Source organism: Mus pahari, chromosome X, assembly GCF_900095145.1.
Source record: "Mus pahari chromosome X, PAHARI_EIJ_v1.1, whole genome shotgun sequence".
In the NCBI taxonomy this organism is placed as follows: domain Eukaryota; kingdom Metazoa; phylum Chordata; class Mammalia; order Rodentia; family Muridae; genus Mus; species Mus pahari.
In genome coordinates, this window is record NC_034613.1 from 80,400,165 (window position 1) to 80,412,606 (window position 12,442).

At 38.7% G+C, this 12,442-nt stretch overlaps 1 protein-coding gene across 2 annotated transcripts in view; it reads right to left on the minus strand.

The window, feature by feature from the left end:
• Pola1 (DNA polymerase alpha 1, catalytic subunit) overlaps nucleotides 1–12,442 on the minus strand; it is a 315,971-nt gene that overhangs the window by 292,424 nt on the left and 11,105 nt on the right. For both annotated transcript variants that reach the window (XM_021187798.2, XM_029534305.1), the window contains exons 5-10: nucleotides 5,997–6,112; nucleotides 5,496–5,558; nucleotides 4,527–4,619; nucleotides 4,029–4,116; nucleotides 3,582–3,783; nucleotides 3,321–3,493 (exon numbers count right to left, since the gene is read on the minus strand). In XM_021187798.2, the coding sequence (XP_021043457.1) occupies nucleotides 3,321–3,493; nucleotides 3,582–3,783; nucleotides 4,029–4,116; nucleotides 4,527–4,619; nucleotides 5,496–5,558; nucleotides 5,997–6,112 (735 nt within the window). The remainder of the gene's footprint in view (nucleotides 1–3,320; nucleotides 3,494–3,581; nucleotides 3,784–4,028; nucleotides 4,117–4,526; nucleotides 4,620–5,495; nucleotides 5,559–5,996; nucleotides 6,113–12,442) is intronic.

A 12,442-nucleotide genomic window follows, 5' to 3' on the forward strand; every position in this document is an offset into this window, starting at 1 on the left:
ACAGAGAAACCCTGTCCTGAAAAACAAGGGAGAGGGAGAGGGAGAGGGAAAGAGAAGGAAGGAACAAAGGAAGGAAGGAACAAAGGAAGGAAGGAAAGAAAGGAAGGAGAAAGAAAGAAAGAAAGAAAGAAAGAAAGAAAGAAAGAAAGAAAGAAAGAAAGAAAGAAAGAAAGAAAGAAAGAAAGAAAGAAAGGCAGGCTACTGGATTATACTGGGCCCACAGGAAATTCTTATCTCTTAATCAAATCTAGAGTCTTTTTGCAGATGCCAGTACACTTTTTAACATTTACATATTGGGAGGAGGTAGATGCCAGAGGACAACTTGCATGAGTTTCTCCTTTCACCATGTGGTTTTGTCATGTCAACAGGTAAAGACTGCTAAGCCACTTCACCAGCCGCTGTACACAGACAACTTTGAGGACAGTGTCCTTATGCTACCTAAAACACCTCAATTCCACAAAGCTAAATTTCCCAACAGATCATAAGAGAAAATACAGAGGGGGCTAACAAGGGCAGTTAGCTACTCAACTGCAGTTATTATATCCACAGCTAAGTCATTTGAGCCAAAGGCCAGGACTCACTTAGTAAATTCTGACATGTCAAAAGTTATTTTCCCTTCTATTTATGAGTAGACGAACATCATGATTGCATTCCTGAAGACCCGACAAGCAGCTGAAAGACTCAGATGCAGATATTTGCACCCAACCAATGGACAGAAGCAGCTGACCCCTGTTGTTGAATTAGGGAAGGCAAAAAGAAGCTGAGAAGGGCAACCCTGTAGGAGGACCAGCCATCTCAATTTACCTGGACCCCCAAGATCTCTCAAACAATGGACCACCAACAGACAGCATACACCAGCTGATGAGGCCCCCAACACACATATAGTAGGGGACTTCCAGGTTTGTGTTCATTCAGAGATGAAGCACCCAACCCTCAAGAGACTGGGGGCCCCAGGGAGTTTAGAGGTCTGGTTGGACAGGGGTGGTTGGTGGGAACATCCTTGTGGAGATGGGGGGGGGTATGGGATGTGGAACATTTGGAGGTTGGATGGGGGATAAAATCTGGAGTATAAATAAATAAATAAAAGACAAAAAAGAGAGAGAAATGCATTTCCACTATTCCATTTGGGGGTGCTTTTTACAGTATCCCCAGGATACTTTAAAGTTGATACTTTAAAGATGATAATGGACTGAACCGCTGAACCTGTAAGCCAGCTCCAATTAAATGTTGTCCTTTATATGATTTGCCTTGGTCATGGTGTCTGTTCACAGCAGTAAAAGCCTAACTAAGACACAGAACTTGGGAGGTTGTAAGGGCTAGGCCAGCCTGGTCTATGACAGTCCAGACAATACAAAGAAACCCTGTCTTGAAAAACAAAACAAAACAAAAAAAACAAAAGACCAAGAAGTCAGTCTTGACTCCTATCTCCAATTTACAGTCACCTGCCCTCATACAATCTACAACAGGTCAAAATATAGTTTTAAAAAAAACTGTTTATTTTTTATTTCTACCAGGTACCCAGGGTCCAATACCCAGCACTTGTTCTCTGACTGATTATCAGGGCTTCCACATTTCCCTGCTACCCAACTCCAGCTTCCATGCATGTATACAGAGAGAGAGAGACAGACAGACAGACAGACAGACAGACAGACAGACAGACACACACACACACACACACACACACACACAAAACTTCTCCACATATGCCAAAGCATTCCTATTAAAATGTTAAGTCAACTAGGAGACCATAGCACACTAATATTAAACCTTTTGAGATTTTTCCAATATTCTTTGAATAAGACTGAAGGCTGAAATTCCTTGAGAAGGCTTTTATGGTCCTTCAGTATGTAGCTGTGCTGGTTAGTTTTATGTCAACTTGACACAAACTAGAATCAGTTAGGAAGAGGGAACCTAAAATAAGAAAATGCCCCCACCAGATTGGCCTGTGGTACACTTAGTAATTGATGTGTGAGACTCAGTTCACTGGGGATGGTGGCACCCTGACCGGATGGTCCTGGGTGCTACAAGAAAACAGACTGAGCAAGCCACAAGTAGCAAAAAGCGGCAGTCCTTCATGGCCTCTGTATCAGTTCCTGCCTCTACATCCTGCCTTGAGTTCCCACTCTGACTTCCCTAGATGAAAGACTACAAACTATAAAGGAAATAAACCCTTTCCTCTCCACGTTGCTTTTGGTCACGGTGCTTTATTACAGCAATAGAAACTGCAACTAAGACGCTAGTTTTTGCCCTTTATCAACTTCATTATCCATTATGTATCAATTTTGTCATTTCTAATAGTCTTATAATCACACAAGCCTCTTTATCCTCTTCCCTTTTAGATCTTTGCCCTTACTGTCTCCTTAAGCTAAAGTGCCTTTACCTTAGCTTTTATGTGCCTCATCTTTCAATCCAGGGTTCATTTTTTTTTTATCTCTCAAACAATACATCCCAACCACAACTTCCCCTCTCTGTTCCTCTTAGTTCCCCTCTAATTCCTCTCTCCCCCAGATCCACTCTTCCTGTTTCACTTCAGAAAAGAGCAGGCCACCCAGGGATATCAACAAAACATAGCACAAGATACAGTAAGACCAAGCAACGACCAAGCACAAACCCTCATATCAAGGCTGGATAAGGCAACCCAGTAGGAGGGAAAGAGGCCCAAGAGCAGGCAAAAGAATCAGAGATACTCCCACTCCCACTGTCAGGACTCCCCCAAAACATCAAGCCAACAACTATAGCATATATGCAGACAACCTAGGCCAGACCTACACAGGCTCCATGATTGTCACTTCAGTCTCTGAGTGAGTGCCCATGAGACCTGCTTAGATCTGATCCTGGGAACCATGTTCCCCCAAGAGTGTTTAATGCTTAAGAGTCAATTGGTCGCCCGCCCTCTAACTACCACCAACTCTCACCTCACTGAGAATCTTAAACTTCTATATAAGGAATTTGTCTAGCTTGCTCACCCCATCTCAGTGTCTAGCACACAATGGATGTTCTCTGTTGAATAAGAAGACAAATTAGACCAAGCATGCTGGCAGATAGATGCCTTTAATCCCAGTACTGGGAAGACAGAGGCAGTGGATCTTATGAGTTCAAGAGGCCTGTATCAAGTTTCAGGACAGCCAAAGCTAAATAGAGAGGCTCTGTCTCAAACAAACAAACAAACAACAACAACCCCAAAACAGTTAACTTTAAAGGGGACAAATTAATGTCTGGTTCTCTTAGAAAAACAAAGCCAATCAGTATCACTAAAGTATTTAAGGGAACAGGTACTACACTCTGTAATAAAAGGCTAAGATTACCTTAGGTATGATTACCTGGTTGGTTGTATGGATCTTCATAAGCATCCAGCCAATAAAACTGAAACACTTGTTCATCATCTGCCCCTTTTACCAATGGGAGATGACTGGAATCCACTTGAACTTCCTGAGGTATGCTTTCATCCTCCTGATCAATGTCCCAACAAGAGACATCTGGCAGAAAACTTTCTCTGTAGAAATCACATTTTCAAAAACTTTATAAAAGCCAACAGAATATTTAGAGTACTATATTTCAGAACAATCATAAAATGTACTTACAAGTAGGATGTGGTTCCCCTCTCAGGATCTGCCTCATGTTCCACCCTTTCTACTGGCTCATTCTCTTGGTCCCAAGTCTTAGCAGTCACAGGCTCCTCATCTACCTTCTCTGTGTCCATAGGCTCATCAAAGTCACCATCTTCAAACTCCATTACCCCTGGCTCCTGATCATCTTCTGGACACTCTGGTTGAGCCAGCTCTCCTGTAGACATCACCATTTATTCCCATCACATGTTACAAGCTGGTCCAACATTGAAATAACAGCCCTTTCCTACATTATATTGTATTTCTCTTTACTCTTCATCTTGGATGCTTTCAACTTTTACTACTATAAATTCAACCTTTCATGCTTAGATTGCCACCTTCAACATCACCCTGTATCACCAAGCTCCCATGTGTGGCAGTTGTTGCTCAACAACTTGCACATTTGCCTAACATGAGACTTACCAGCAAAGTCAGCACGTCTAAGAGGAATGGGAGTTAACAGAGGCTCATTCCTGAGGACAAGGGAAGCAGGTTTTCCTGAAGGAATTGCCTGTAAATGTTTTTAAGTGTTTAGTCAGTTAGAACTGCATACTAAAAATACTTAACTGTCCTGCCCTGACCAAAGATAATGACAGTTCGCACTTATAAAAAGATTTTATGTATTATTAATGTAATGGCTTCAATTATTTTACTGTTACCTGGATTTACACACAAAAAATACTTGTTTCCAGGAAGAAAATTATTGCATTTAACACAGTTGTAATACCTATAATAAACATGTACTAGTTACTACAAAATTTACTATGAAAAAGCAGGCACATGCTATTTTTGAAATACATGAAACTATATATTGAATGGCAGTTCTAATTTAAAAGAAACAAAACAAATTCAAAAGCATCTCCTTCATATAGGCAAATAAATTTCAAGCAGAACAACCAATCAAGGAGGGTATTTCTTTACCTTAGGGGTGTGTGCTGAAAAAGGGTTGAGCAAAGCCCCAGTAGATCTTTTTTTCTTTGGTATCAATACAGGTGGTGGAGCTATTTGAGCTGTCTAAAAGGGAAGGGGAAGACACATTCATTGTCGTGCCTGGTTTTCCACATAATAGACAAAAAGTACATTTCTCCTCTCATGCCCAATAAGTAAAGCATTTTTCCTTCCCTGCACCTCCCCCCCCCTCGAAACAGGATCCATGCTCATGCACTGCAGTTACTATAGCAACAATAGTACAGAAATCACTAGAAAACCAGAATAGATATTTAATCCATTCCTAATTTTTTCGTTCAAGAATTTAATATACTTTCTTTACTTATCCTTGCAGGTATTACATTTACCACCCAACAAAACAGAACTACATAGTGTTGGTATTAGCCAATTAATCCATAGTCACTTAAAAAGTATACCTCTAAATAGAAGCTTGGTCTTTATGATATATGGCCAAATCTCAAATTCAGCGTAACTGAGCCTGTTTGAGTTCTATCAGAGGCAGCTCACTTACTCTTCCTTCACTCCCACTCAGAATTCAGAACGGGGTTCTCATGCCCAAGTGTGCACATTGACAGGCTTCAATCCATTTACAGAACATACACTATAGCAACTGAATACAAGCAATGAATATTCACAGAACTGACTCGTGGGTGTATTCTTACTACTTCTAATACACACCCACACAGCCCATCTACTTAATCTTAGAGCATAACAGTTGGAAACTCCTCACCTAAAATGGTGAGAAGAAACCTCAGTGAGAAGAAACTAATGTAAGGCCTTTTGTTTTCTTTGTGTGGGGTTGGGGGGAGGGGTTGTATGTGTGTATGCATGGTGACATCCCAGTATTTTTCTTTCCAGTGATAGTCTTCTTTGTACAATTAATGAACTGTTTCTTTAGCCTATATGCCCTGTGTATTTTACTACTCCAAGAAATTCACTTACCTCAGTGTTTAGATCCTGTAGAATGTCACCTAGCAGATCATCCTTGGACAAGTCTACTGCTTTCTGTATATTATTAAAAAGAAAAAAGCTCAAATGAGCACATTCTAGATTGAACGTTCATGCGGACCATGCATCCATCTCTGAAAGGAAGCACTTAACCCTATCAGTCCTTCAGACTTTAACAATCACTTATGCATACTCAATTTTTAAATTTATACTCTCAGCCTCTATTTTCATCTTTACTCTGTGATTTTCTTGCTTGTCACTAAAATTAAACATACTGTCATTTCAGCTTTCCTATTCAATTTTCTTTTATCTCCTAAGTTCAAACCACTGAGGTACCTATATTCATATAAAGCCTAAATTCATCTTACTAAGTGCAATTCATAGAATGTTACTCAAACATGTATTCAATTCAACACAATACCACTTGTGCAACAAAATATTAAATTCATTTCACAGAGGGAAAAACCTCTTTATATAAGAGCACATGAAACTCACATCTGTAGTTTTCTTCCCAGCACTAGCAATGAACATCGCCTTGATATTGTTTGGCTTTGTCACTGAAGGTTTCTTTACATCCTTCCTGTCCTTTCTGTGTGCTTTGCTATCACTTCCTGTTGAAAAACAAAGTATTTAGAACATGCACTGAATGGAAAACTAAAGCCTAGTCAGTCATTCACTGTGAATATCTGAAAATTTAAGAAGAAAATAAATTAAGAATTCAAAATACAAAATTGGGAAATTCTGCACAAGGTACATAACAAAGAGCCTTTTAAATGGGACAATTTGAAAAACAATTCAGCATTAAGTAATAAAAAAGCAATGAAATATAATGATTAAGTATCATGGAGAATTGGGTGTGACTGGTTGCCAATGTGAATGCAAAGCTTTTGAAAAGTGAAGGGTTAGTTGTTTTCTTGTTTCCTACAAAAATAAGACTATACAACTAGTCTGCAACCATTAACAACTGGACACATGCTCTATGCTGTATCAAACTGAATGGCACAAGATCACTTGCTCATTCCAAGAGAACTTTTGCCTCCTGACTTCCTTTGTGGGCATGACTAAATCACCTATGAGCTTTCCTAATACTGTCCATTTTAATATCACTTTCTGGTTCATTCCAAAATAACGTAAATCTTAAGAGAAACTAGAATGACTAATTGAAACAGTACAGTAGCAATATACAGACTAGATGACAAGAAATGTCTATAGAGCCGGGCATGGTGGCGCATGCCTTTAATCCCAGCACTTGGGAGGCAGAGGCAGGCGGATTTCTGAGTTCGAGGCCAGCCTGGTCTACAGAGTGAGTTCCAGGACAGCCAGGGCTATACAGAGAAACCCTGAAAAAAAAAAAAAAAAAAAAAAAAAAAAAGAAAGAAAGAAAGAAAGAAAGAAAGAAAGAAAGAAAGAAAGAAAGAAAGAAAGAAAGAAAGAAATGTCTATAGAAAGGTGCAATTTTCCTATGAGAAGCCCATATACACAGTTGAATGTCTTAGTATTTCCAAATACCTTGCTTTCTACCAATCCTTAATCTTAATAGTAAATTTTCCTTTTAATAATCTCTACTTCATAAAAAGAAAGGTCTAAAGAACTCAATCACTTATGAAAATTTACTGTATAATAAAGATTACTTTATTTTCAAATTACTTTTATTTTCAAATTACCTCATTTGTCAATAAGCAGTGTCCACTAACCATTTTAGAGCAGTAAACAGTATTGACACCAACATGACAAATTTAAAAATAAAATTACACAAGTATTTTTAGGAATTGCTCAAATTTTTTAATAATATTTTATTTTATTTTATAATTATTTGAACTTTTTTAGGTTTTTGTTTTCGTGGGGTTGTTTGTTTGTTTGTTTGTTTGGGGTTTTTTTGGTTTTTGGGGTTGGGGGGGGGTTGGTTTTTCAAGACAGGGTTTCTATGTGTAACTCTGGCTGTCTTGGAACTCACTCTATAGACCAGGCTGGCCTGGAACTCAGAGATCCGAATTCCGCTGCCTGCCCAGTGCTCGGTTTAAAGGCATAAACCACCAAACCCAGGAAAAATTTTCCTATGCATACAATATACTTTGATGACATCTACGTCTCAACTCCCTTGCCCCAACTTTCCCCCAGCTCCTCCAATACAACTCTCCCAATTTCCTGTCCTTTTCTACCACTGAGTCCAATTAGTGCTGCCTATATGTGCAGCAGTATGAGACCATCCATTGGAGCAGACAACCTACCAGTAGCCATTCCCCAAAGAGAGTGAGTCTCCCTCCCTTAGCACTCATCAACTGCTAATAGCTCTTCAGTTAGGGGTAGAGTAGTTTTGAATGGTTTTGCTGTTGGTAGTAGTTTGGGTTTGGTTGTTTGGGGTTTTTTTTGTTTGTTTTTTTATTGAAAATAGATTCTTCCCTCATATAATAAATCCCAACCATAGTTTCCTCTCTCCACTCCTCCCAACTCCTATTACCTCCCCTCTCCCTCAGATCCATTCACCCTCTTTTTCTCTTCAGAAAAGAACAGCTTTCCAAGAGATGACAGCCAAACAGGACAAAATAAGATTCAATAAGACATGGCAAAGGCCCTCCTATAGAGGCTGACCAAGGTAGCCCAACAGAAGGAAGAGTCCCAAGAGCAGTCAGAGATACAGCAGCTCCTACTGTTAGGAGCCCCACGAGAACACCAAGCTAAGAGCCATAACATATATGTACACAACCTGTGGAGACCCATGCAGTCCCTGTGCTTCCCACTTCAGTCTCTGGGAGTCCGTGTGAGTCCAGCTTAGGTGATTCAGTGGACCACGATTTCCTGGTTCTCAATCCCCACTGACTCCTACAATCTTTCCCCCTCTTCTCTGGGGTTGGGACCCATTGGAGACCTTAATTCTTTGTAACCTACATATTGTAAACACTGTAATTCAAAAATCCACTTGTAGGAAAAAAAAGACTAATAAATTCAACTACATGAAAAGTAACATTTTAAAAAACAAAAGATTTCTTCAAAATGTATCATGAATAAAGGATAAATGAACTTAAGGCTAAAATTCAAGAGAAAGTGATCGATAAACACAAATTAAATTTTACTTAAAAATCTTCAACTTCATATGTAAAACTGTAAATGAAAATTTTGGAGATATTACTTCTCACTGATCTGAGTACCAAAATCTCAAAAAACTTGACAATACATTATTAGCAAGACTTTGGGAAAGCAGACATTTGTACAATGTTAATGAAAATGTATAATTCCTATGAAGAATGTAAGTTGGGCATAGTGGCTCAGGGATATAATCCTAATACTCAAGAAGCTGGGACTGGAAGATTCAAGAGCCTGAGAGAAGAGGAGCTTGAGTTAAAAAATAATCTGTGCTACCTAATACGTGCCTAAGTATTAAAAAAAAAAAAAACAGAGGTTAAGAGATGGATTAAAGGTACTAGCTGTTCTTCCAAAGGACCCAAGTTCAATTTCCAGCACTTACATTATGGCTCACGGCCTTCTGTATGAGTTCTATGGAATCCTTCAGGCCTCTGACACTTATTTGTGTCACATATTTGACACAAATTCAGGCCACTAGACACATATTTGGTACAAACATACATGCAGACAAAACACAAACATAAGAAATGAACATAAAGATGGGCTGGAGAGATGGCTTAGAGGTTAAGAACACTTGTTACTCTCTTGCAGAAGACCCAATTCAGTTCCCAGCATTTACATGGTAGCTCACAACCATTCATAACTCCAGTTCCAAGGACTCTAATGCCTGCTCTGATTTCCATGGGCATCAGGCATGCACATGGTACACATACATACATGCAAACAAAGTACTCAGACACTTGAAATAAATCTTTAAAAAATTTTAAGATAATTTTTAAAACAAAGGTTTCATGTACACTTACTCTCCAAGACAGAAACCTCACATCTAGGAATTTTCCCTGAGGAAGGCACAGAGATATTGGATGTTGTACTATTTGTAATAAATTATTGAACATAAGTGTTCTTCCAAGAAATTCATTATAATTAGTAAAAACTGATATTCTGAAACACCCACATGATTCTTCACAGCTATATACACATAAACACAAAAGAAAGATTTCTATACACTCTATGTACCACACTAGAATGATTTTCAGAGTACTTGGCTAAGCAAAAAAAAAAAAAAACTATAGACATTATTATTTAACAAAAGTAAATCAAAACACATACAAACAATTCTTGGTAAAAAGCTCCCCAAATAAAACTGTTCAAGAAAAAACATGAACACAAATGTTTTGAGTTCAGTAAGGACAATAAACAAAATATGGAAACAACAGATACCCAACTAATGAAGAGATAAACAAAATATAGTATATACAACTACAGAACACTATACTGTTCATTCATAAAAAGAAAGTAATAAACCAGGCAGTGGTGGCACATGCCTTTAATCCCAGTACTTGGGAGGCAGAGACAGGTGGATTGCTGAGTTCGAGGCCAGCCTGGTCTACAGAGTAAGTTCCAGAACAGCCAGGGCTATACAGAGAAACCCTGTCTCGAAAAAAAAAAAAAAAAAAAAAAAAAAAAAAAGGAAAGAAAGTAATAGCATATGCTCTAACATGAATGAAATTAACAATCTTATGCTAAGTCAAAGAAGCCAGACCCAAATGGTCAATTATATGATTCCATTTATATGAAATGTCCAATAGATTAAGCAAATCCAATGACATAAAGTAAACCAATGGCTGCCAAGCACTGAAGGAATACTGGGAAGTGACTGCTTACTGAGTATTGAGCTTACACCTAACATGAAGCTATTCGGAAATTGCATAGTAGAAATGGATGTATACATTGCAAATTTACTAAAAGTCATGAACCATAAATACATTTTTAATTTTTAATTTTCCATGTGCCTAAACTTGTGAAAACTTTAAGACAAGAGAGTTACATGAAGATCGTTAAATTTTCATTGACATCATTTGGAGCAATGTTTAAATGCCTCATGCTTTAAGACTTAGTATAACACGCCAGGCGGTGGTGGAGAACAACTTTAATCTCAGCACTCTGAAGGCAGAGACAGGTAGGTCTCTGTGAGTTCAAGCCCAGCCTGGGTCTACAGAGTGAGTTGTAGGACAGTCAAAGCTAAACAAAGGAAACCTGGCTTGAAAACAAACAAAACAAAACAAAAAAAGGTTAATACAGAGACGTCAATAGAGGTGTAAATAAAAAAAGAAAGGCTTAATGAGAAGCCTTTAATCTTATCACTAAAGGTTAGTAAGATTTATACAGAAATACAGGAAAAAAGGAGTATAAGTAAATATTGATTCAGAATTCTTCCAGTTTAGTGCTAGCTTTGTTTTACTGTGATTTCTCACTCTTTCTTTTCACTGCAAAGTAGCTGATATATTTTTCTACTTATGGCACACAAGCCAATCCATAATAAGGTGTTTTCAAATAGAGTTGACCTTTTACTTCTAGCCAAATAATGTAACTTTTTTTGTAAATTGGATTCTATTTCCCTTTATATGCTCTTGTGATCTTACCAGGCTTCTGGCAAAAGACGATGGTGAGCTGTAGGCATGTTGGGGGGTGGGGGTGGCGAAACATGAAAATTTCTAAGACTAGCTGATTTCTAGAATGTCAAATCTTCTCTTCACTGATATCTAATCAAGAAGAGAGAAAAACGCAATCATGGAAACACAGTGATGATGGCTCCTTCATTTAAGAAATATTGCATACTTTCTTTGAACTGGCTACTGGTGTGATCAACACTGGAGCAACTGGGACATAGGTCTTTTCTCTGAGATGCTTCCTGTCCATTCCAACTTCCTACTACACAGCTGGCAAAACTAAGATCAGGTGATAAGACCAGGTCAAGACGATACAATTAACAACACTACCATAACTCAAGCACAGTCTCTACACCTCAGCAACAAACAACGAGCATATCCATTCCCCAGATCTGAATACAATTCCCCACTTAAAAGAAATTAACATTCTAGGGAGAAACAGCCAATTCCAGGTTTCTAACATTAGTACAAGATAAGCATGAAACACCATTTTGGCCCTAAATGCTAGGGAATGCTCAAAGACTGGTAGGATCCTATGAAAAGGATGCTTAAAGGGACTCCACTGAACAAGTCTAAACCTCAAAAGGAAAAATGAGAGGCTGGGGAAATGGCCTAGTGAGTAAGACCACTTGCTATGCAAGCAAGATGATCTGAGTTTAAATCTCCAGCACCCTAGTAATAACCAGGTATAGTCTTGTATACATGTAACCCAAGTTCTGATGGACAGATGACTGGATTCAGGGAGTATACTGGATGGCCAGCAAAGCCAAAATCAGCAGACTTCAGACGGTGTCTAAAAAATTTGATGAAAGGGGAAAAGGGAAATTCCCCAATGTTGTTCTCTGGCCATTGACACACTCACTCACACACATGTGCTCAGCAGCCCACATACACAAAAGGAAACATGCTAATGGCCACCGAATTTTAATAGTGAGGTTCTCAGGAATACACAGCTTCAGGGCTGGAAAGATGGTTCAGCAAGTGATTAAGAACACTGACTGCTCTTCCAAAGGTCCTGAGTTCAAATCCCAGCAACCACATGTTGGCTTACAACCATCCATGAGATCTGACACCCTCTTCTGGTATGTCCAAAGACAGCTACAGTGTACTTACATATAATAATAAATAAATCTTTAAAAAAAAGGAATACACAGCTTCAAAGTGATAATATGAAAAAAAAATAGAGAAGCTGAAAAGGATCATTTCAGTTCAAGAGTTCGATAGCAGTCTGAGCAACATGGCAAGACCTTATTAAAAGTAATTAAAAGTACTTAAAAGAATAATTTAAAGTAATTAAAAGAATAATAGGGCTGGGCGGTGGTGGCGCACGCCTTTAATCCCAGCACTTGGGAGGCAGAGGCAGGAGGATTTCTGAGTTCGAGGCCAGCCTGGTCTACACACTGAGTTCCA